This window comes from Macrosteles quadrilineatus, unplaced genomic scaffold (assembly GCF_028750875.1).
Source record: "Macrosteles quadrilineatus isolate MER2022 unplaced genomic scaffold, UCM_ALF_1.0 Scaffold_2__2_contigs__length_208266976, whole genome shotgun sequence".
NCBI lineage: Eukaryota > Metazoa > Arthropoda > Insecta > Hemiptera > Cicadellidae > Macrosteles > Macrosteles quadrilineatus.
Window position 1 is genome coordinate 177,750,778 of NW_026542595.1, and position 22,718 is coordinate 177,773,495.

General features: G+C 40.1%; 1 protein-coding gene across 1 annotated transcript in view; it reads left to right on the top strand.

Moving 5' to 3' along the window:
• The window catches only part of LOC128984203 (protein dachsous-like), a 231,348-nt gene that overhangs the window by 163,904 nt on the left and 44,726 nt on the right, over nucleotides 1–22,718 (top strand). Inside the window, exons 3-4 of the mRNA XM_054403501.1 lie at nucleotides 11,113–11,293; nucleotides 16,247–16,699. Coding sequence (XP_054259476.1) covers nucleotides 11,113–11,293; nucleotides 16,247–16,699 — 634 coding nt within the window. The remainder of the gene's footprint in view (nucleotides 1–11,112; nucleotides 11,294–16,246; nucleotides 16,700–22,718) is intronic.

The window sequence follows — 22,718 nt, forward strand, 5'->3', positions numbered from 1 at the left end:
CATCGGACTTTTGTAGAAAGCAAACGTCAATCAAAAATATAATGTTTTCTTAATCCAGATTTACGTTACTAAACTCATTCAAATTCAAGGATATTAATTCATATTGTTGAATGTACTGAATGTTCTAGAAACCATTCTTTCAACTACACTTGCCTCCTTTTGATACTTTTTGAGTTTCATTAGTTCCATTGTGATTCCAAATTTTCAAACTAGTCTTTGCTTACAATTTCAAGGTTTTTTAACTACACCTACTATTGCTCCTGCTAACATCACCCCACTTCTCATCCAAAACATTCTTCACCACCTCAACAAGCTCATCCTCCTATAACCTATATTGATCTAGCTGATACTAGCTGACCCTGTTACTCATACAACTCTGTTACCCGCCGTTCTCGCCACATGGTCCTCGGAAACGTGCACTCGGAGTAGGATGTCCCTGGGTGCGTAAAGCTATCCAGTATCCCCACCTCGTCGAGTTTATGATCCCCATAAACTGGTCCGAGTTATCCCCAGCGCCACGTTATATCTACATTTTGCCCCTTTCCAAATATGTCGGGATCTGTGTCAAATATCTAATTGTCGGGACATTTACGCTCGTGGTTGACACGCTGTTACACGGGTGACGACGGTTGGCAGAAATGCGTGTGTTTATGACTGGTCACGCTTGTCAGTTGTTTTGTATACAGGGCTTGGAAAAGGATGTTATTTCATGCATTTTGTTGACAGTGGTTTGAAAGTTTTTGATTCAGTGAACACTTCTATATTACATTATATTTATTAAGTGGATCACGTCAGTGGCAGATCTCATGTGCATTCATATACATTATGATGATTACTTTTGATTACAGTGGAACCTTGATAACAAGACCCTCGATAACAAGTCACCCTTGATAACTAGTGTCATTTTCAAACTTCCTAGAATTTATTTTACCCTTTAATTACATGTTATTTCAAACCTCGATAAGAAGTCAACCTAGATAACAAGTCTTATTTGATAATCCCCATGAGAGTCTTGTTATCAAGGTTCTACTGTATTACGTTTGGTGATTAGATACGTATAATGCAGCCCATGTGGCTTATGACAAATTTAAAAAAGTCTGTGATGTTACAGTTGGAAACTGGATTTATTTCATTAACCTAAAAAAATAGGCCAATGAATATTTAGAGGAATGTCAAGTGTGTAACTCTTATACTGACCATATGCACAGTCCAATACGCAACACAGATGCATCTTCGAACACCAAAAGAGCATGTTGGCATTCCGCAGTATCCTTTGTCTAGGAGTTTCCATTAGTTAAATCAGTGTCAAATTATCCGGTAGGGCTCGGCGTTTATGAATGCGGGGTATGTGGAACGGTGCAGATTTTCGCGCAGCTTTAATGAGTGCCATAGTCACGAGGTACACTCACGACTAGATAGTACGAGTACAGTTACCTTTTAATTGGTGGCCTCTGCAGCCCAGCACCCAGCAACCAACACGCCACGGGTGATGATTGACACTCTCCAAAGGTGTCGTAGGAGGTTTGGGGAAATGAACGAAGATGTTCCCTCTGTAACTCAGCACCCAGAACCCAACACTCAATCCTATGGTGGTGTTGGAGGTTTTGGAGAAGTTCTGGGGAATTAGACACATAAGTTCCCTTAACATCTCCGCAGCCAGAACCCAACACGCCTCGGGTGATGATTGACTCTGCCCGAAGGATGTCGTAAGAGGTTTCAGGAAGGTTCTGAAAGATTGAACACTGAAGTACCTTCTGCATTTCAGCACCCAGAACCCAGCACCCAACACGCCATGGGTGATGATTGGCATTGTCTAAAGGGGATCGTGTGAGGTATCAAGGAAGTTCATGAAAATAAAACACTAAAGTACCTGCATTTCAGCACCCAGAGCCCAGCACCCAACACGCTATTGGTTATGATTGACACTGCCCAAAGGTGTCGTAGGAGGCTTGTTACAGTTTAACTTGCAGGTGGAGAAAATCTGAGGAGGTATTGAACTTTGCGATGGATGTCTTACAAGGTTTTTGGGCATCAAAGATAACGTTGGAGTTTCAGCTGTAGAAGACGGAAGTTTTAGTGATTAGAACTCTGAACGCCGACTTGAAGTAATAGTTTAGGCAAAGTTTAGCACAGGAATAAATGGTAGACGACAAAATGATTGAGGATTGGGGTAAAAATTTCCCTGAGATATTGTCAAGAGACGTTGGAGGATAGGGTGGAGGATAAAAGCCTAAGGAGGTGCTTAATGGATGGGAAGGTATAGTATGAGACAGATTTGAAAACTGTTTTAACATATCAGTGCGTCAGTGTCATTGGAAGGCTTGCAAAAGAGGTATATTTTGAGGAATAAGAGGAGAAGCACTGCACACAAATTTTCAAGTGAAAATATAACCATTGTCTTAGTTTTAATATACCTTCTCTGCAGTGAGATTGCCATTGTGATTGAAAAACTTAAGTCTAAGTTTGATTATGACGTTCAGTAATGCAAGAGTGTGCTGTAAACTAATTATTACCGAGTCAATCATGTATGCTAAGGATTTTACAATTTATACCATTTTTATGATGGGCATCATGTGGACATTAAATGTTGACAACTCTTATCGGTTCAAGGATTTAGAAATAATCCGAAATAGATAGATGTCATAGCAAATACCGGTCTTTCCGTACTTAAAATTACACGGTAACTAGCACAACTAGCTTGAGAATTGGTTCTACATTTCCATTGTATCCTTACACTCTCTCGCTGAAGCTGCTCCACATCAACATCCTCGCCAGTGCGTGTGCCGCCACCGACAGTAGCACTCCCCCGGGCCATCGTTGGGATCATTACCACACGATATTTTAATAATTTCCCCGATATCACCGGTATTGTCCGCTGACAGATTTAATTGCTAGACCGGTTTGTGCTTCTGCGCTCTGCAGTAACCTATATACAACGTCGCTGGTCAGTCGTCGGCATTTCTCACATTTCCTTGCTCAGTTTATGCGCGCATGTTCTCCGATGGATTAGACGGCCTTATGTCATCTCTGCCGCGCCGCCTTGTAGCTTCCAACGTACGAGTATCGAGATCGTATGTTTCATTGAAAACTATTTGATTAGTTAGGATATGTTGTTTGGACTGAAGGATCTCATAGTACAATTACTTCTGCTCCATTGATGTATTTTATAGTGCGAAGTGGTTATTTAAATCGATTACTGTTGATTTCTTCTGCTACTCTTGAAGCGAATGTCATTCACCTTTGTGTAAAGTTTGTAAGCTTAATATTAAAAGTAAGCACTTATTTAGTATTGGATTGTGGTTTGTATTGCTTTTTCAATAGTTTGTTAAGTAAACTGTACCTTTTTTCTCACCCTTTTAATACGATATAGCGAGTATTCATTTGTAGTCCCGTGTTAGCAATAGTTTTCCGCCTAACATACGCATTAACTTGTATAATTAGGGACCCATACCTGATTTAATTTAGAGCGCTCGTCCTCAGTAGTTTTGGTTAGTAAACAACTAAACGCAGCGTGTGTCTACACACTTAAAACTGTAACGGCGATAAAAAATGGTCGCCTTAACTTTGAACAGAATATCCTGCAAAACGGCATCGCTGCACACAATCCAATCGATGTCCATTACTAACTGTACCGTACAGAAATGAACGTTCAGCATTTCCATACGTCATCTCCACGATGTAACAACAATGAAATAAAAACCCACAGATATGGTGAAACAGGTCGAAATAAGAGAAAAGGGAAATAAACAAAAAGGTTTTCGAGAAGAAAACAAACCGATGTAGGGACTTGAAAATTTGCATCTTGTCGTTCCATGTTTATTACCCCTTCGAATAGCGGGGCCCTCCGAAACTGGCGACATACCCAGCCGGGCCCACTTGAACAAACTGAAATTTGGCTAAATTGTTTTCGTCTCGAGATATTGGTCCGTTTCCATTTGTGATGACGTAGTGACCTCGACGCAACAAGACTAAAACACACTGGACCTCAAACAGATAAAATGCTGAAGGAGTAAACTTTATATAAATAGCAGTGGTAAAACTAGTAGATTGTGTTGATTAATTTACCATCAACAAACTGTTATTCCAATACACTCTTACCAGGTTATAGGTGTGTAATTTTATCTCAAAACCAACCTTCTTGAATAGTCCTAATTGATTTCAGTTTTAAATATAAATTCATTGTTGAATCGGATTTCGTCTTAAATACGGACTTAAAATACACATTACAACAAAATTATCATTCCTTTTTGTGAAAATTTTCATGGCGTAAATTTTGTGTACAATCCATCTGGGTGTTTCAAATACTGTGCTAAGTCCTCCAAAGAATCTTAAAGGGGTATATGAAGATGTTGTTGCAATGGACCCCTCTTGAATATGTTATACGCATCCTCAAAATGCCGCTTCGTGTAGCCTTCCCCTCATTCCCGTGGTAGTTAGGCTGCACGCAGGATACGCCCCAGTGTCCCTACCAGACTCACTGCCGATTCTCGGTGTACATAAATTTTATAGAATTTCGTTCAGTCATGGCATCACGCGGTCGGAATTTTAAGCAGAGAAGGACGTTGACCTCCATGTGACGTATTACGCGGTCATGCAAGACCCACCAAACTTCTCTTATTGCGATTCGAATGTGGATCTGTTTTAAATAAACAAGAAGGTCTGGTATTGTTTCTCCGCTGCCTCACACATCAATTAACATGTTGGCGACCCGATACCAGTTCGCCCCGGGTGTTCGGTTACTCTGTACAGTTAGACGGCCCGCAGTATGTGCTGGCGGTTTTCTGGATTCGCGATGGATTTTCTGGGACCACAATTAATTTATGCGGTGACCGCAATGAATTTTCTTCGAAGCACGATTCTTTTCCTGGGACCACATTGAATTTTCTGAGCACTACAAGGATTTTTCTCGGTCCACGATGGATTTTCTAAGAGTTGCGATGGATCAACGAATTTCTGGGACCGATAAATAATTTGGCAGGCAGATCTGGCCCATATAAATACTGTGGTGCATTTTGTAGAGGATGTTGTTAGGATGTCGCATTCGCTGTGGTATCTTTTGACGCCTTCACCATAAACGAAGTATGATTGACGTAGAGTTTCTTGGTATATAAACTCTCCTGGTAGGAAATGTATTGGAATTTTAAAGTTTTTTGCAAGTGTATTTTTACTAATTTTCTGATTTTGTGAGAAATTTCTCAACCGGCCGAAGATAAACACTCTTCATCCCAACATTCCAGCCGATGCAAGGTTAGGGATGGATGAAGAGGTCAGAAGGCGGTCAGATTAATTGAAGGGACGGTAAGTGCGAATATTACCGGGTAGCCACTCTCATAAATAACCTGTGAGAGAATTTGTCTGGGTGACAACGCTGGAGCGTATCCAAGGCGATTCATTACCAGAGTGACCTTTGCCGCGTCCAATCCGATGTAGATCACTCGATCAAAGAGACTCCGCCTAACACGAGTCCGGTGTCCGGTTGTAGCCATTGTAGTGGCAGTCGACAGTCTTGCTAAATACGCCTACTGATCATCTGCAATGTTGCTGAGGGTGTTGAAATAACTTCTGCTTCCTGACCTAAGAGTATTCTCTTATTCTTTATTGATCTGAGTGTTTCTGTGATTCTTGGGGGACTTTCAGCACCTTTCAGTCAACGCAGGGCCGAGTGTCGTTTGCCTAAACACTTTGACGAGGGTTATTTTACAGCCTGAGGCTTGGCGGGGCGAGTGCCGGCTATCAGTGACCGGTTCCACGGTGCGGCAGGTATGGGGATGGAAAGATTGACCAGGGGGGATGAGCAAAATTTGTTTCAGGGATAAAATGAAACTGATATAACCTAACCTAACCAAACTTGCTGATTATGAAAAAATTGACTGAAGGTTTACTAATCTAATCGATATTAATCTTCAATCAATAATAGGATAGCCCAGTTAAGAAACTGTACCCTACCGGGTACATCCTGCCCATTACACCTCCATCCACTAATACCCCTCCCCTGAATCACTCTTACGCCCTGGGGAGTCAAACCGCACTAGGACCTATCTGACGGTTTTAACAGTTTATAATCCCCTCGGCAAAGAATAGAACGGCACTCGCTCCGTTTCCCTCTTTCATTGGCAGTATTGCTACGCCTACTGATCATCTGCAAAGTGTAGGAAGTGGCGTTGTGGTAACTTCTGCTATTTGACTATCAATATATGATAGATTGTTTCTGTAACAAGTTTTAACGAATCCAAATTACTGCGTTTATCGTAGGGAAATGTATGGAGGTCGAAGAGATGCCAACACTTCATCCAGCCTATCAAGTGCGGTTGTAAGGTGTGATGTTGACCCAAAAATATGTTTATGCTTGTAACCTAGCAAATAAGGAGTTTTGAAGTGATATGCGTCAATATGCGTTATGTATCAATAGGCCTACCAACTGCAATGTGTTCAATAGTGTAGGAACCCTCATTGGTTTTTTGTATCCAAAGTTGTTTCTACGCTTAGACACATCTTTGCATTGCTTTCTGATCGACTTTAGTAGTTTAATTCCAAGCTTTCCCTCGGTCGCTGAATAACAATGAGCTTGTAAAAGACGATTGCAAAAACTAATTGGTGAAGAAGACCAAGGGACTGACAGAGAAGATGCAGTCTGAAGATAGCGGTGTTGCAGTCAAGTGATGTTCGCTTGACGAGCTCAAGTGATCTCTATCTTACAATGTATGATTTTCACTTAAGTAGACCTCTATCAGGAATCGCTACTTAGATTGTAAAACCTTCAATTAGTCGATCAAATATATCACAGAACTCCGAGGAGCTGGTCAGTCTTGCAGAACACAGGGTGCATAATTGTTGTTCTTTCACTTAAGAAAGAACTTAAGTTTTGCGATTTGTTTGGATTTAAAAAGGGGGATGATGTGAAACAACAATTTAATCTTTGGTAGAAAATATCAGTGGTGTTGAATTATCATAGAGGGTTAGCTGCATAAATCGAAATGACAGACAAGTTACCGATTGAAATCATGTAGGTCAAACAAATTCGGAAAAATCCCTTTCTCGTTCAGGTTTAAAAAAGGTATCGGTAATCCATTTCAAGTAATAAACAACGCATCCCAACATACCACATATTTTGATAAAACCACAGTTCCAATATTTCAATGACCATAATGAATCCAGCCCTCGCCACACCCAAGATAGTTCACATTATTTTTGACGTAGATTTTTTGTGAATTATTTTGTACCGAATTCTTCTACATTTCTAATGCCCTTCAATAAACACTACTATTGTTACTACAAGTATTGAGTGCAATTTATACGTTATTTCGTTGTTATGAGTAAACTACATGGTTTACTTTGTATTTTTAACCTATAGTGTCTGGAAAAACGGAGTCAATAGTGTACAAACCATAGTTTACTGAAAATAAAACTATGATCCAAACATGAAATTCGACGCAAATTTTCAACATAAATAAACCCGGAGCTAGAGCAACAATGGTCCACAATGGCGAATGCCGATCGTAGAATACTAATAGGCGCGCAGCCGAGTCTCGTATCTTAGGTTAAAGTGACACCACTTAGATTACAAATGACTTATTTATTCCGCCGCCTAAAAGGTTGGCAATTGCTCCAGTGATAACGGCAATTGACTGGATCTAGCGACTAATGAGATCAATAACTGAGTTGTCAGCGATTGTAGATTCTCCAGAGCTTGCATCGCCCTTTGCATTCTTATTTCACTTCAAGGTCCCTAATGGCCGAGTCAGAGTGGGGATAGAGTATGCTCAAAGTTATAATTCTGTAAGTGTATACTTAAGTATTGTAGTTCATCTTCAAGTTAGGTTTGTTCGAGATTTGTAAAACATCGGGCATTTACTTGTTTCGTCATTCTTGCAATATTATTGTTCTACTAAATTGAAGCTAGGTGGTTTGTTGGATACGTAATGGATATCAGGTGAATGAAATTGCGATAGTAGTATACCTAAGTTGTTTCTAATTCGAGGTTGGTTGGTTTATAAAACTTAAATATGTGGTGCGATGGCCTAATAGTATTTCAATAACTTGCAACCGGGTTTTGAATTGATTGGCAACAGGTTAACTGGATTTAGACATAAGCCGATGTCATACACGTGCAGCTATTACCATTTTATCCATGCAGCCTATACAATATGTAAAAAACCTTCTTACAAATAAAGAATTCGTTCATTAGTCTCCAAAGTTTCAGATGAAACTTCCTTTAAAGTTTCAAAAACAGCTTGCAAAACTGCTATTCCACACTTTCATTACATTGTCGTATAATACTTCATAGGACATAGGATTACTTGTATCCTTGATTTGTGTACTTCATAAAATTGCAAACAATTCGACCGAGATCCACCTGACCAGATCGGCCCCGGTTTGGGACAGTGTCTTTTGCATACACTCGTTTCCCACCTAAATCCTCCGGTTGCCGTTTTATTTTGCCTTTGCCTTTGTGTGTCAGTATTCGGGTACTCGGGTATTACTCATTGTCGGACAAGAGATAAGCCTAATGAATTGCGTTACCCACTGCATTGTCCCGTATTTAAATGAGCATGCGCCCGTGACGCGCGGATGTAACTGATGTTGATTTATATTGTCGGACTTGCTATTTATTTACAAGACTCATCGAACCGATCCCCCATCCTTCGCAATTGAAATCGGCCTTCACATATGTTTGCTTACTATCAGATGTCATCTCCGAGTTTTATTCGTGATTCTCCGCTGCGTTTGGAGTGAATGTCTAGATTATCGCGGTGATTTTGAAACGCAGGATCCTGGATGTAACGAAGTGTCATACTAGAATGTTGGAAGACTGTTGGAGTTTGAGTAGATGTAACCTCAGAGGTGTAAGAATCAATTACGACTACGTTTGAGAAACTTAGGTGTATCAGTCGACAACAGCTCTTTGTCGTTCAATTGTTGTGAGTTTCTGACGAACCTCCTGTCAATCTCAAACCTTATTTGACGAACCATAGTTTTACAAAATCCTTGTATTTAATAACTATATAAGTTTTAACTCAATCACAACGCAATAATTTTAATATGGCCAAGGTGTTCAAAATAAACAAGAAGATGCTTTGTTAATAATTGAAAAACACAAATAAACCGAAATCTAGTCATCAGTCCAAATAAAGTATTTCCAACCGTAAAGATAGTAATGCATATTGCTACAAATTCGACTAATAACATAGATTGGGGTGCTTGAATGACAAACTAAATAACTCAAAGCGAATACCATAGGAGGAAAATACGGTAATATAAGCATGAGTTGTGCTAAAGTAGAAAAGCAAATATTCTGGTTCAGATGCTCGATTGAATCCCAACTGGAATAAGAGAAGTGTTAATTTACCAGTCGAAATCAACCAATTAGACTAAAGAAGCTACTAAAACAATGCAAATAACTCAAAAGCAGACAATATTCCCAACTCTACAAGAATCAAAACAAACTTGGAACAAAAATGTAACTTCGTAGATATCAACAAATTCTACACAACCTACTCAAACAATACAAAAACCGTTGAGGCAAATGATGAGTGTGGACAACGATACTTCCAATCCCACAAGAATTGAAACAAACTGAACTTGGAACAAAAGTTTGAACGGAGGAGCAGCCGGCGAGGACGGAGGACGAAGAGGCGAAGGTCACAAGCTCCATAACCGCGGGACTCGGGCCCAAATGACACCAGTTCCATTAGCGATATCGTCAAACGATCGCCTTATCGGTTATACCCGCACTAGACCGAAATTTAATTTTCACCAGATGCAAATAAGACGCCACTCCGCGCTGTATGTGTCACTGGCTGAAACTATTATTGATACTAAACGAATCATCGCCGATGGGCCGGTTCCATCAGGGCGGCATGCAGGGATGCACTCGAGCTTTTAGGCCAAATTGCAAAAGACTATTCGACAAAAGTCGTTATGAACATATAATGCGACAAGGCTTTTTGCTTGTCTGAGGCACTCGTGATTTTTTCCCTTGTGACTCCTTATCGGTTGGCTTTCTAATTGGACATTGAAGATAAATATAACTTTCAGCGTTCTCAGTGTTTCTAACATTTTCTTGTGTTCTTTGTATGTACTCGCACACTACACTTTGATGTCGTTGTGCTGAGTTTTAAACCTCTGTTGATGTTTTTATTTCACGCTAAAATTTTAGGTTGGTTACAATGTTTACTCTCTGCGATTATATTTATGTTAAAGACTGCCAAAAGTTCACTTTTTCCCCATTTCAAATGTTAGAGTACTATTATTTATATGTTTGTTTGAAAACTCAAATATCTTGTAGACATAATTTCCGTGTGTGAGAAAACATTCGTGCAGTTTCAAATTGTTTCAATTTAGTACATATCCCACAGCATTTTCTTGCCCTCATAGAAAAATCCAATACACAGACGATGAACAGGTGGCGATGTTTAATTCATATCACCCTCAACTCGTCGCTTCTATATGAAGACGATGTATTAGTCGTCACGAAAACCTGGAAGTTCATATCGTTGATTGGTTTTAGATTTGGTAATTATACCAATCGCAACAGCGATCAATTTTACAATATGAAATATTGAATGGTTTTTCTATTTTCATTGAATGAATCTCAAAGTTTGTATTTCGACGCCTCTAGAGTTTTAAAATAACATTTCACACTATTAATATTGTTATTTTTCACCCGTTGAATGTTACATGATGGAGTTGTATTTATAGTAAAAGTTGAAACCCAATGATATAAAAGGTTTCTATTTACATCCCTGTTTCATCCCTATAACCATGAATTCCTAATTTATATTCTATGCAAACCCCGATCGTTTTTCAGCAGTCATAACCTTGAACTTATACAACACCATTTCTGTCAAGAAAGAGTTTTCCATAAGACAATTTTAAACCATCCTTACAATAAAAGTACGGTATTTGCTTTATTAGTGTTTCAGTGAGTCATTAAAACTGTAGTACTGTTCCAGAACTTGTGCCCTCTTAAGCCTTAACCGAAGATAGCATCCTTCATAATTCTACTTTGCAGTTATACCTCTGAATTCTGGGTTCCCAATAGATTTTGTGTAGATCAAATGATGAGGATTTTTAAATTTAAGATTTTGAACAGATTTTTCAAATTGTTTCCAGATCTCAGCGACTGACCCAGACTGCGGAGTCAATGCGATGGTCAACTACACGCTGGCAGAGGGCTACGCCCGATCGGCACTGTTCGAGGTGAAGAGTGTCAGCGGAGAAGTCTGCATTTTTGGAGATCTGGACTACGAAACCCGCAGCGCCTTTGAGTTTCCCGTCATTGCAACTGATAGAGGTAAGCTTCACCGAGCGTTTTGAATCCAGCCAGGGCATTTGGAAGATTTGGTGTTTAGAGAATGTTGTGGAGATGTCAATTAAATTGAGTATTCCCACAAATACTTGTGGATTAACATTTTCTACATGGTTAGTAGATGGAGGGTATCAAAATAAGGTTTTTACAAAAGACACATAAAAATATGAATGGTTAAGCTGCGCTTCTGTCATGCTATAATATTTCTAATACAGATTAGATCTTTAAAGAGTCACCGACAGCACAGAAAACATACTACTAGATGTTTTCTGTGCTGACAGGCTGGTCACATCGTGTACGTTTCTTCCGTCTGAACATCGGAAATTATTTGGCAAAATTAATTGAAGTGTACTTAGTAAATATAAATAGTAAATATATATTCTCGAAATTGTAAATGACATAATTCTATTGCTCGCCTACTATTAGCCTTAAATCCCCAAGAAGTGTTATGTCGATATAAATTTCCTCGTGGGATTTTAATATTTGAATCTGAATTATAACAACACAGAGTTGTTTTTTTAAACAAAAGCTACCATCAATACAAGATGTAATAAAATATGCTATTCGATCACACTGGTTACTCAACAGTTCTTTTTCTCATTTGATTTGCAGAAAATCTCGAAAACACACCAGTCTGTCAACAGATGTTGTATTACAAATGTCCACATGGCGAATACGTTCTACTTTTCAAGATATTTCATGGTGATGTGGTTTACCTTTCCAAACCTTCTAGAGACAATATGGGGTGTGTTTCTGGTCGGGACTGTACCAGCAGCCTCCGCGGATCACGACTCGTGTGGGAGGGCAGAGACTGTACTCTGTATGGACTGTAGTAGATGTATGCACGGACCAGGGTATGGAAATGCTTGCTATCACCCCAACGCCAATTCACTGATGGTACTGACGGAGTCTGGGGTGTGTTTTTGTAGTTCATGAATCGTAATTATGTATAGGTTTTTTTTTAACCCTTTTCCTGGTTTTAAATTGTCAAACACTGTTTCGTTTTGGACCTTCACGCTCCAGGGAATTAAATTAGCAGAAACAAGTTCATTGTTTATCACCAGTACTTTGCTATAAATACTGATTACTAATGAAAACAAATAATGACCATACTTACGTATTATGAACTTTTTCTTTGTAAAAGTTTGTAATGTCCCTCCAAAACGTTAAATCGAAAGTTCAATTACAGTATTCAAAGTTAACTAATCTTGTACAGTAAAGAAAGTACGTACTGTGTCAAGAAAGTACACTAATTTGTAGATCGTTTAATTCAAAAACACATTTTATTCGTCTGATGAACAATATATTTGTTGCTATAATATACACTAAATACAACGTTAAACCCCCTATGATTTTTTTACAGAAATATTTGTAAATCACTATACCATGAAGTTAACCTTTGTGTCCGTTGAATACGAACATTGAATGAGCTTTGTAAAGCTTCCTAGATGCGGACACTCATTTAGTCATTCTACTTCATCTCGAGGACCTTGATTCGTCCCTGTAACCCCTATCATTTAAGGCCCTCGAAGGGCACACGACCCCTTGTAATGGGAAGGACAGATGTCTATTACGCTGCTTGGGCGCCACTTAGCCCTGCACCTGCCTCTCAATAACTAAATCAATTTATACCGATTAATTGTAAGTCAAAAGAATGTTTAGTTGAATAATTTTGTCGTTCAGAAGTTAAGGGTCGTTTATTTTGAAGGTTCATTGCCTTTTCTTCAGAGTCCTTGTCAAGTAAAATAACTAGCACGATTGTTCATTGGTAAGGATTGGACATGTTTAATTGGTTTTATTGGATTACAGTTTTTGTGATGCGAGATTCGTAACAACTATAGACATTCGCCAATTCGAAGATCTTAATTGATGCAAACCTGAATCGACCAACAATTTTTTGTATCAGCACCAATAAAGTCATAGGTGCAATACCGTGCTATACCAGTATTTGGTATCTATAATCTTCCAGAACAACTTGTAAATATTAAAGACCCTTAAACCCAAGCTTCTGGTGGTCCAACAGTACCTTGGCTGAATTTGTTGAACACACTCAACACCAATCAGGAGTGTTTTAACCTATAATGCCATTCTTCTATCTCAATTTGCACACGTCAATTGGATCAAAGCATGTCTAGCATCGTTGTGTTCTTACAGCATTTGTAAAGTCCGGTGGAACGGATGATGCATTTTCTCTTGGCAAGATTTACACATCCCGCCAAACTCTCACCACTTCGACTGTTATTTATAGAGAATGATTTGTTTAATCTCTCCTCTAATGCAACGAGAGTCTAGTTTGTTACGAGTGACATTTCAATCGAATAAATTCGCTGGATGTATGGCGTCCGTTAGGCGCTATCTGTGTAATGGAGGGTAACCCTTGGACCGATTTGTCACGAAAGTGCTGCAAATAAATTGAGTCCTTAGAGGATTTTTCTGCTTCAGGATTCCGTATAACACTCATTTCAGCATCTCAAATCAAAAACTACTAAGGCATCTCTAAAAAAAAATCAGTTATTTTATGAGCAGTACCATCATCTGTAAAATTCTTGATCGCACTTCGGCTCCGCTGAGTTTAAACTAAGAAGTCTACTTTACGCCCAGTTTGGTCGACAGTTTCATTCAATGCACTTGTACTTGAAGGAAGCGGTTTATCGGCGATTGTGCTAGAAGCAATTTCGCTCTCACGACCTTTGAAAATCGCATTCTTTCAAGACCGAACAAACTTGTGCTTTCTCGACCAAGCTTGTCGGGAAACGGTCGCATAAAGGTCTTTACGGCCGCTCTGCTCGGCGATGTAATGGGTAACTTGTATATGACGCAGTTAAGTCCAACGTCACCTCGGACTGAAGAGGGGTAATTAAATGTCTTAGGGAATGTTCTGGAAGGTTATTCAGTAGAAATAGTACTGGAATCGAGGAAAATAGTTCGGAGTTGTCTATCTGTAGAAATAGTTAGCACATGAAATATTGTGGGAAAATGAAAAAGAGGTCCCTTTTATAGACTTTTGCTCTTCGTTTAGGTTTGGAATCAGGGTATGTTCTGAGTTTTGATCAGCCATGTGTGTCCCTCTGATTCAGCGACAGGAGCCAGACTCTGTTGACATGACTTAATATTAAACACACCATATGCACTCTGTATCGCTTATATTAATGAATTTTCACGACTATAAATACTACAGGGCCACTCATTGAACTTTTACAGATATTTCATGTAGTTCCCATTCCCAAGAGTATCTAAATGTCAAAGACAATTTGATGGTTAGATCAATGCAACCAGCAGAACTAAATATAGCCCCTTAAACTTCTAGGCATAGCACCAGGATATGAGCCTAGACCCATAGAGACATTCTTTGACGTCTTCATTTCCTCGAGTATCTGGTGATCTAAATGTCCAAGACAATGGACGATAGGAAGCCGAGTGAACGACCCTGAGTGACACCGAATGAATCACCTCACCCATGATAACTTATCCCAGCTATGATTGATGTATTGTTTGGCTCTCTAATGCATACACTTAACATATTAATGTCACTCGCCGCACGGCACCCGGCCGCATTTTCGGTCCTCATTATTGATCATGTGGTCAACCGCTGCCAGCCCTGCCACTGCTCGATTTCGGCCTCTGTTTGTGATAAATAGTGTCCAGAGAAGTGTTCCTGGGCTGGGAAAAATGACGAGGTTGTTTAGTTGGTAAATGCTGGTAAGAATTTGGCCCAACATTGAGACAACGAAATTAAATTTGCTAAGTCGTACACGTTATTGAAATTGGCAATGCCTGAGTGAAATTGCAAAGCGAACGATACAGGTGACTTAATGTAAATTAAATACTACCCACCACGACTTCCTATGTTTCGATAGGTTGGAAAAATTCCAATGTCTCCATCATTTGGTGACTTAGTCGAAATGGTCCTTTCGTACACGAAATAAATTGTGGGATTTCTTATATTGTATTACCTCACTAACTACTACAGTACTACAATTGGAAATACCTACTGACAGTATGACTGCCATCTTGAACAACCAATACCACCTATCATACGGTTCTGACATCTCACTATTTGAGCAGAAATATACATGAAGGAGTCCTGTTCGAAGACATGAACCTGCCGTGATAAAAACACACGATACAGACTAATTACCCAACTACGGCACGACTGCGGCATGTCCCAAGGAAGTCTCATAGTATCGATGTTTTTTTCTGCCGCTGGGCTATTTATAAATGAATCGCCGGGCGACTAAACGCAGTGGTCCGCAATAAGAGTCGGTGAAATGATATGTGAACATTCTATTAGGCCGAGCGGGTGCGAGCAGAGAGAGACTGGATTCCTCGCCTGTCAACAAAAGATTTATGTCTTTGAGCTCGTGTGAGGAGAGATTCCGGCCTCTAGCCCAGCTTCGGCAATTGTACCCTTCCTAAACATGTTTTACAGGCCAATTATCCGCGCTCTCTAAGTTGCTAACTTTAACAGTTGTCGAAATCGGAGGGTTCGCGAATATTTCCGCCGAATTAAGACTTTCCCGTGACGGTTTAATGCCGGTTAATAAGCTATTCCGCACGGTATGTCGGGGACCTGACAATCGTTGCTGTGATCACACCGGTTCAACGTTTTCGCAATACTGGCGACACTGTGAAGTCTTGAGTAGGCTAACCATTGCTAAACATGTTCGACTACTTGAACCAATGGAAGCTAGTATTCCCTATTTTTGTTTTTATCAATAATTATCTACAGATGAGATCAATAACCTTGTGGATACTTAATCGGATAGTATTTGTACTGCCAAACCTCAGTAACACTCACTTCTACCCACCATCGTAACACTTTTTTAATTTGTTAAGATTGATCAATATTCCAATCAATTTACTTAGCACATTAACACACCTTCGTGTTGTTTCACAAATAGATAATGATTTTTCTACAACCAAACTATTCTGTTTCAGGAGGCCTCAGTACCACAGCTATGGTGAAGATACAACTGACCGACGTCAACGACAACTGGCCCACCTTCTACCCTCGCGAGTACAACGTCTCTCTCAGGTCCGGGACTTCGCCCTCCGGGAGTGTCGCCGTCGTGGTCTCCGCCACCGACAGAGACTCCGGTCGTTTCGGCGCCGTCACCTACCAGATCGTCTCGGGTAACGAAGGCAACCTTTTCCGCATCGACCGTGTCACCGGAGAGGTCTATATCAACCAGCCGAGTCTATCCGCGAGGGTGTACCGACTGAACGTGTCTGCCACGGACGGCGCTGGGTTGAGGGCTCGGGAGGACGCGGAGGTGCTGGTGACGGTCAGCGAGAAAGGGCCCTTCTTCGAGAGGACGAGGTACAACTTCAACGTCCGAGAGGATGTCCCCCGCAACACCATGGTTGGAGCCGTCAAAGTCGTCACTGAAGGTGAGTAATTTTCTTTGTTCCGTTTTATGGGTCCTTGGGATTTACATTAACAGCTCCACTTTACTTTGAAAGCTGATTTTGTGTCTTCTAGTTTGTGAAGAAAGTGATAAAATGGCACGTTGAGATTTTCGGAAGGTGTTGAACTAAGACAGGTGAATTTCTTGATTCAGGTGAATTGTTCTTGGTCTCACATCTGGCCCCGAAGAATTATCTTGACCCTGCACTCGGCACCCGTGGATTCACGAGGACGGTAAGGCCTCGCATTCCCGTCTCGCACCGGGCGCATGCTTGGCTTGCATACGTGTAGCCATTCCTACTCCATTAAATACGGAATTCAACGACATTTCACAACTATTGGACTGCCATTCCTTTTGTTGAGCTTACACAGTCACGATTTCAAGCCTCGGTCCCGGCTTTGTTCCCGAGTACATCGACACCGTATATGCGAAATAATTAATACTATTATAAATTACGCATTCCCCGCACTTTCGAGGTGCTTGCCGTTTCGTTGGAATGCTTTATAACCGAGCACTTAGAGTCCCTCTGTAATAATTGGCTTTCCCTATCCTATGTTACATTTCTTAACACTAGTCGTTTTGTTATTTCACGTTGTAACCGAAGCATTGAAAGAAAATAGCCTTTATAAACGTTGTCGACTCTTGTTCATGAGTTTATCATAAAACATCTAAATTGCAGTTCTATTTGGTTTAGCCTCAATTGTTTTTTGTTATCCTTCGTGTTCAGCAGCTTGCTTGATGGAGCAAGAAGGATGTAATTTATTTATACAATAAATAATTCTGTGCGCTGACAAAAGTTACATCAAATTCAATACACGATCAACCTGCTCCAAACCCAATATTCTAAACCCAAAACAGACCATTCTTGTGCGAAAGTAAACAATACACTATTTTACAATCGTACAAACTCAGCCATGTCAAATTCACAAACGGCCTTTCCTGCTGGGCCACACTCGCAAACCGAATCAAATCCACTCAAGTTTCGAAGCTAAGTAATTGTTGTAGACCGCAGGGGCCGATCTAACGGGTCCGGGTTCTGTCATAGTCTCACGTCGTTCTTATCGCCGTATCTCCCAGGAGGTGCACCGCTCCCGAGCTTAACCTGGACCAATTATTATCATTATCTTTATGATTAGGTTCTCTATAAGGAGGCATGCACCTGAGATCGACCTGGGCCGTACATGGTGATAATTCCAACCTCCAAGATTGATCTATTGATCGCGCAGTGTCACATGGTTCTTGACATTATTGTGTTTTTGCGGAAACGGTTTCTTCTGAAGATGGGTATAAATCTTGATGCTAGTTGAGTATATGTAATAGAATTAAAGATAGTAGCATTTTCCTCATTTTTTGACCGTTCATGACCACGGGGTACGCCACAACTAAGACAGTATTATGTTTCATAAAATGCAACTTTTGTCAAAACTTCGTCAATAAATAGTTTAGGGGTTTTGTAATAACGTTAATACTGTTCACACCACCTTATTTAACTAAAATAATTTTATTAATTTACGTTTCGTAAATCTAAAATAAGTCATTAAAGACACAGTTTGGTCTCTAGATATCAATAATTTCTTTAACTAGTAGAAAATCGACAATTTTACAGTATAGTTACAAAATGTCTGACAATACGAAGACACAATATGTTAAATGATTAGTAATTCTGAAAAACTCAATCGTACATCCCACATCTTTACAACTCTCACAGTAAAATGCACCTTTAATTCGTTATATTTTCCAAGTTAAATACAGCACAGCTTCATCTTTGCCATCTAGAACACCGTGTTGTCTTGTTCCTTTGACAGTTATAGCGTTCGTATATTTCTACAGCTAGTTTTTCTCCCAGCTGTTTTCCGACTTCCACCATGACAATTCCCTAAATAAGCCCCTCGAAGGTGCCGAATTAATTACCGACGACACGGCCCCAGATCTACGTCCCGTGTTGGTCTAATTAAGATGTGCTCCTCGTGAAGTTGTGGCCCCAACGCGACATATTTTATGCTAATCCGCCTCTATTGATGGCCCCGCAACCCTTTTTACGCTTATCACTATTTATTGGCCTCATTATGTTCTAGGGCCACTTTTTGGGCAACACGATTTAAGCCCATGTAAATTTCCTGTGTTTCCTTATCGAAAACCCCCAAATAAACTTTTCTATTTCGCTCGTTGGGTGTGTCGCGCAGCCAGTCGAAGTTGCCAAAATGTTTGAATGGCATGGCGAAATGGTGTAAAGGTTTTCAGAGGAAAGCTGTCAAAATGTACTCTGAAATTTCTTAACTCGACGGTTTGAATGTTTTTTTCGTGAAATACGACTATCTTCAGCAGTTTTAAATTTCAATTGACTTATTTTGTATTATTACGTTGATCCGACGTACAAAACACTGAAAACCTCGTTAAATCACAGTTGATTTCTACGAATTAGTTTCTTGATACAAAGTAACTGTTTTTACATGTCTAGCATATTACGGTGCCGGAGTTTTATCTTTCCACGTTATTGTGTTGGAAATTGTCAATAGTCCAGTGTGGTCACGACTCATCAGGTATACACAAGGTATAACTTATGACAAATCGTTAAATTGTATTTTTTTTTAGTTTTAAAAACACTTAGACTACTTTCATACTTCGAACTCTTTCCATTTTTGGCGATACACTAACGGCACTTTGCAAACCCCTTCACATTCACTGGGTTGACAAAACGTCCCGGTGTAAATAGACTCGTAGGTTACGCGATCGTGAAGACAGAAGGCATCCATGTCGTCTGCACGCTTTTCTCGACACCATTCAATTCTAATTCTGCCATGACCATTTCAACCCCCCTCTTTTCGGTGTTATGGAGAAGGTTCTGTCACCTCTATTGTTTTGAAAACGTATCTATTTTTAATTGTTTAACTATAATGTGCACAGAATTCGGAAAGTTTAACCCACCACCAATATTCTGGAGCACTCTTTGACCAATAGTTGGCGAGGTTGAGAATGTGGTTGAGACCTTATGAAACAAGATTCAGCTTTTACTTAAATATATAAAATCCACACCATGCAAACATTAAATTTGGAATTTTCTTCCTTTTAGGCAGTTTGCTTCCAATTCCTATAAGGACATGCCACTGCAATGGGTTGCTCAATACGGATACATTATGCATTAGGGCATGCATAAGCGATGTTGGCCAATCTCGATTAACAGGTGCGAACTCCCTTATGCAACCCCGTTTTATCACTCCCCACAGATCTGCGTCGGCTTCTTTCATCCTGTGGTGTTTATCTTGGACTTTCTCACCCTCTAGGTCCCTTGGCAACGTCGACCTCTTGGTGCCTTGCCCGTAGATGAGTGTTGCCATTGACTATTGGATACTGAAGTAGACATCCCATCTATATGGACCAGCTGTAGCTATTTTTTTTTTAAAGTACGTAGTTGTGTGAGCCAGTCACAGAATGTGCTAGTGACTAAAACTCTTGCATCAAGTTTGACATAAATTGTTTTCCATCTGAGGTGTTGAAATAAGCTTTTTTTAAAAGACTGGACGAATATTTGTATGAACAAATTAGTCGATTTTCTTAAATTGTTGTACAACCCCCTTTTTCAAACCACAACACATGAAACCAGCTTATCTTTGCCTTTAAAAAACGCATTGCTGTATCCCTGACCCAACACCCATAATCATTGATATATTACTAGTATTTCACACTACCCTTTCCTTATATTAAAATATGCACGAAGTGGTTACATTGCCAAGTTCAAAAGGAGTGTTTCTCAGGACTTTCAATTAAAAATCGTTAGTTTAAACGCCTTTTGGGTTGATACTATTCATATAAAGTTGTTTGATTTTAGTTTAGTCTGCGCATTAATAATTGTGTTTAAAAGCCATTTCTTTCAAACTTTGAATAGTAAGAAGTAGTGATCGCGAAGAATCAAAAACCTCCGTGGACAAAATCAGAATTGGCACTAACGAACATTCACGTTTTAGACTAAAACGGAAAGGTAATCCAACAAAACTTTTCCAAAACACACAGACCATTTTATCACAAATCAATTTTAGAAGTTTCCCCTTAAAGAAACGTCTATAAGTAAACCCACGACCTTTCCTATCCAACCGACCTTTCGACCGTTCGACGTCCCAATCCGGGTCTGCAGCCGTGTTCTTCGGAGCGTTAAAAAGACAATTTAGCCTGTGTACGTGTCGTCGGCGATAGTTTTTTCGAAGTCGTTAGCCATTCACGGCCGCCTGGCCCTAAATGATGTTTAATCTGTGTGGGGAGGGAGGGGGTAATGTCGTCGACTGGAATGCGCCTATTCTCCTGTGTGGCCGTTGTATGACTCGCGCTTTCTTAATGTTTAAAGAATTACCCTCCATTGGAATCAAAGAAACTGGAAGATCTAAGGATCGTGGCTGAGGCCCACGTTTTCTTAATTTGCCGACCGCTCCGGTAATTCGTAATTTATGATGGTATCTTTACAGTCTGTTGCCTCCCAGCCGACTCTGGGTACGAGTAAATACCACCTCTGTGACCGGACGTCCAGAGAAAGGATAAAGGGGTATTTACATTCTAAAATTTTAGGAGCAATATTTGAATAGGTTGAAATAAACCTTGCAAGTCCATACCGAACAGATCCGATATAAAGTTCACAAGTTCAGCGAACACCCAAAGTCGGCAACCTCCCTGGGATATCTTTTCCACTATTTGTTTTTACCGATTTCCGCTCTACTTTAATTTATTGGTGATAATTGCCAGTTCGGACGTCAAGCATTGTCTAAAGTCATTAGAGCCGTTCCGTTACCCCGTTTACGAGCCCAGACGGCTAGAATCGGCTATTAAATTTGATTGTCTTAGGGTTTATTTCAGCTGCGAATACTGTAGATTTTTGCTTGTTCCGCCATGGTTGTTATGGAATTGGACACAGTATTGGTCACTAATGGCTTTCATTAATTTCTTCTTGTGAATGTCTGAGACTACGTGTGTGTGCTGATATTGCAGTTGTAATGAACAGCAATTAATGTGCGTAGGTGGCCGCGTATAATCTATGGAGAAATTCCCTGCAACTTGTCCGTTTTATTTACGTAGTGTTTTCTTTGTAAACATCCACACTCCCCAGCTTCTATTTTATGTTGTATTTGTAATACAAAGGAGACTAGTCATAGCTTTGTCAGTAATTCTTTGTGGTATCGTATTTTTTCCTTGGGCATTAGCATTTTCTGGAACGGTCATTTCAAAACACGGTTCTTGCTATTCAAACTCATGGTGAGTAAGAAGCGTACCTACCAACAGTAATAGTTCTGTTACCTCAATGTTCAAGTGTCAAACCTGTACCATCACCATCATTTCTTATTGACTTGTCAGTCTTGCAAATCGTAATATTTACGACGAAAGTATGCCTTTAGAGTATATGCCAATTTATAGTTATTTTAAGTGAACGCCCAAAATGTGGATATAAAAATTCTTAAAGCTCTATTTCCACAAGCCTAGATCTGGATTATCCAGCGGCTCCAGGGTTCATCGCTGGAGCTGGTGACAAATCAGAGCCAGGTAATGTTCCAGCGACTGTTCCAGACATTCCAGGCTTCATGTACTGTTTTCCCGGAATGCGCAGGCAGCAGCGTGCTGCGCTTCCCCACCCCGCGGTCTATGCAAAACAGTCTGTCTCTACACTCTGTACTCTTCTTTGCTCTCACTTCCCCTACGTATCCTCACGTCCGCATCTTCTAATCCCGTCACTTGATTTACCTCCGTGATAAGTGCCCTGTCCAGTACACGCTCCTACAGTTCCTCATTGCTTTATTTATACCCGTTATATAAATATGTTTGAATTTATTAAATAGGTGTATCCCAAGGCACCGTGTTAGTTCCCATGCTATTTCTCGAGAAACGGTTCGCAGTCGTGCGTGTCATATGTGTTCACTGCGTATTACGTTTCAACCGCAAGAGCGTCTCCTTTGATATTTCATGTACGTTATTTGCGTATGTTCAAGTGTGTCATCTCACCGTGTAAACAATAATGTCCTAAAACA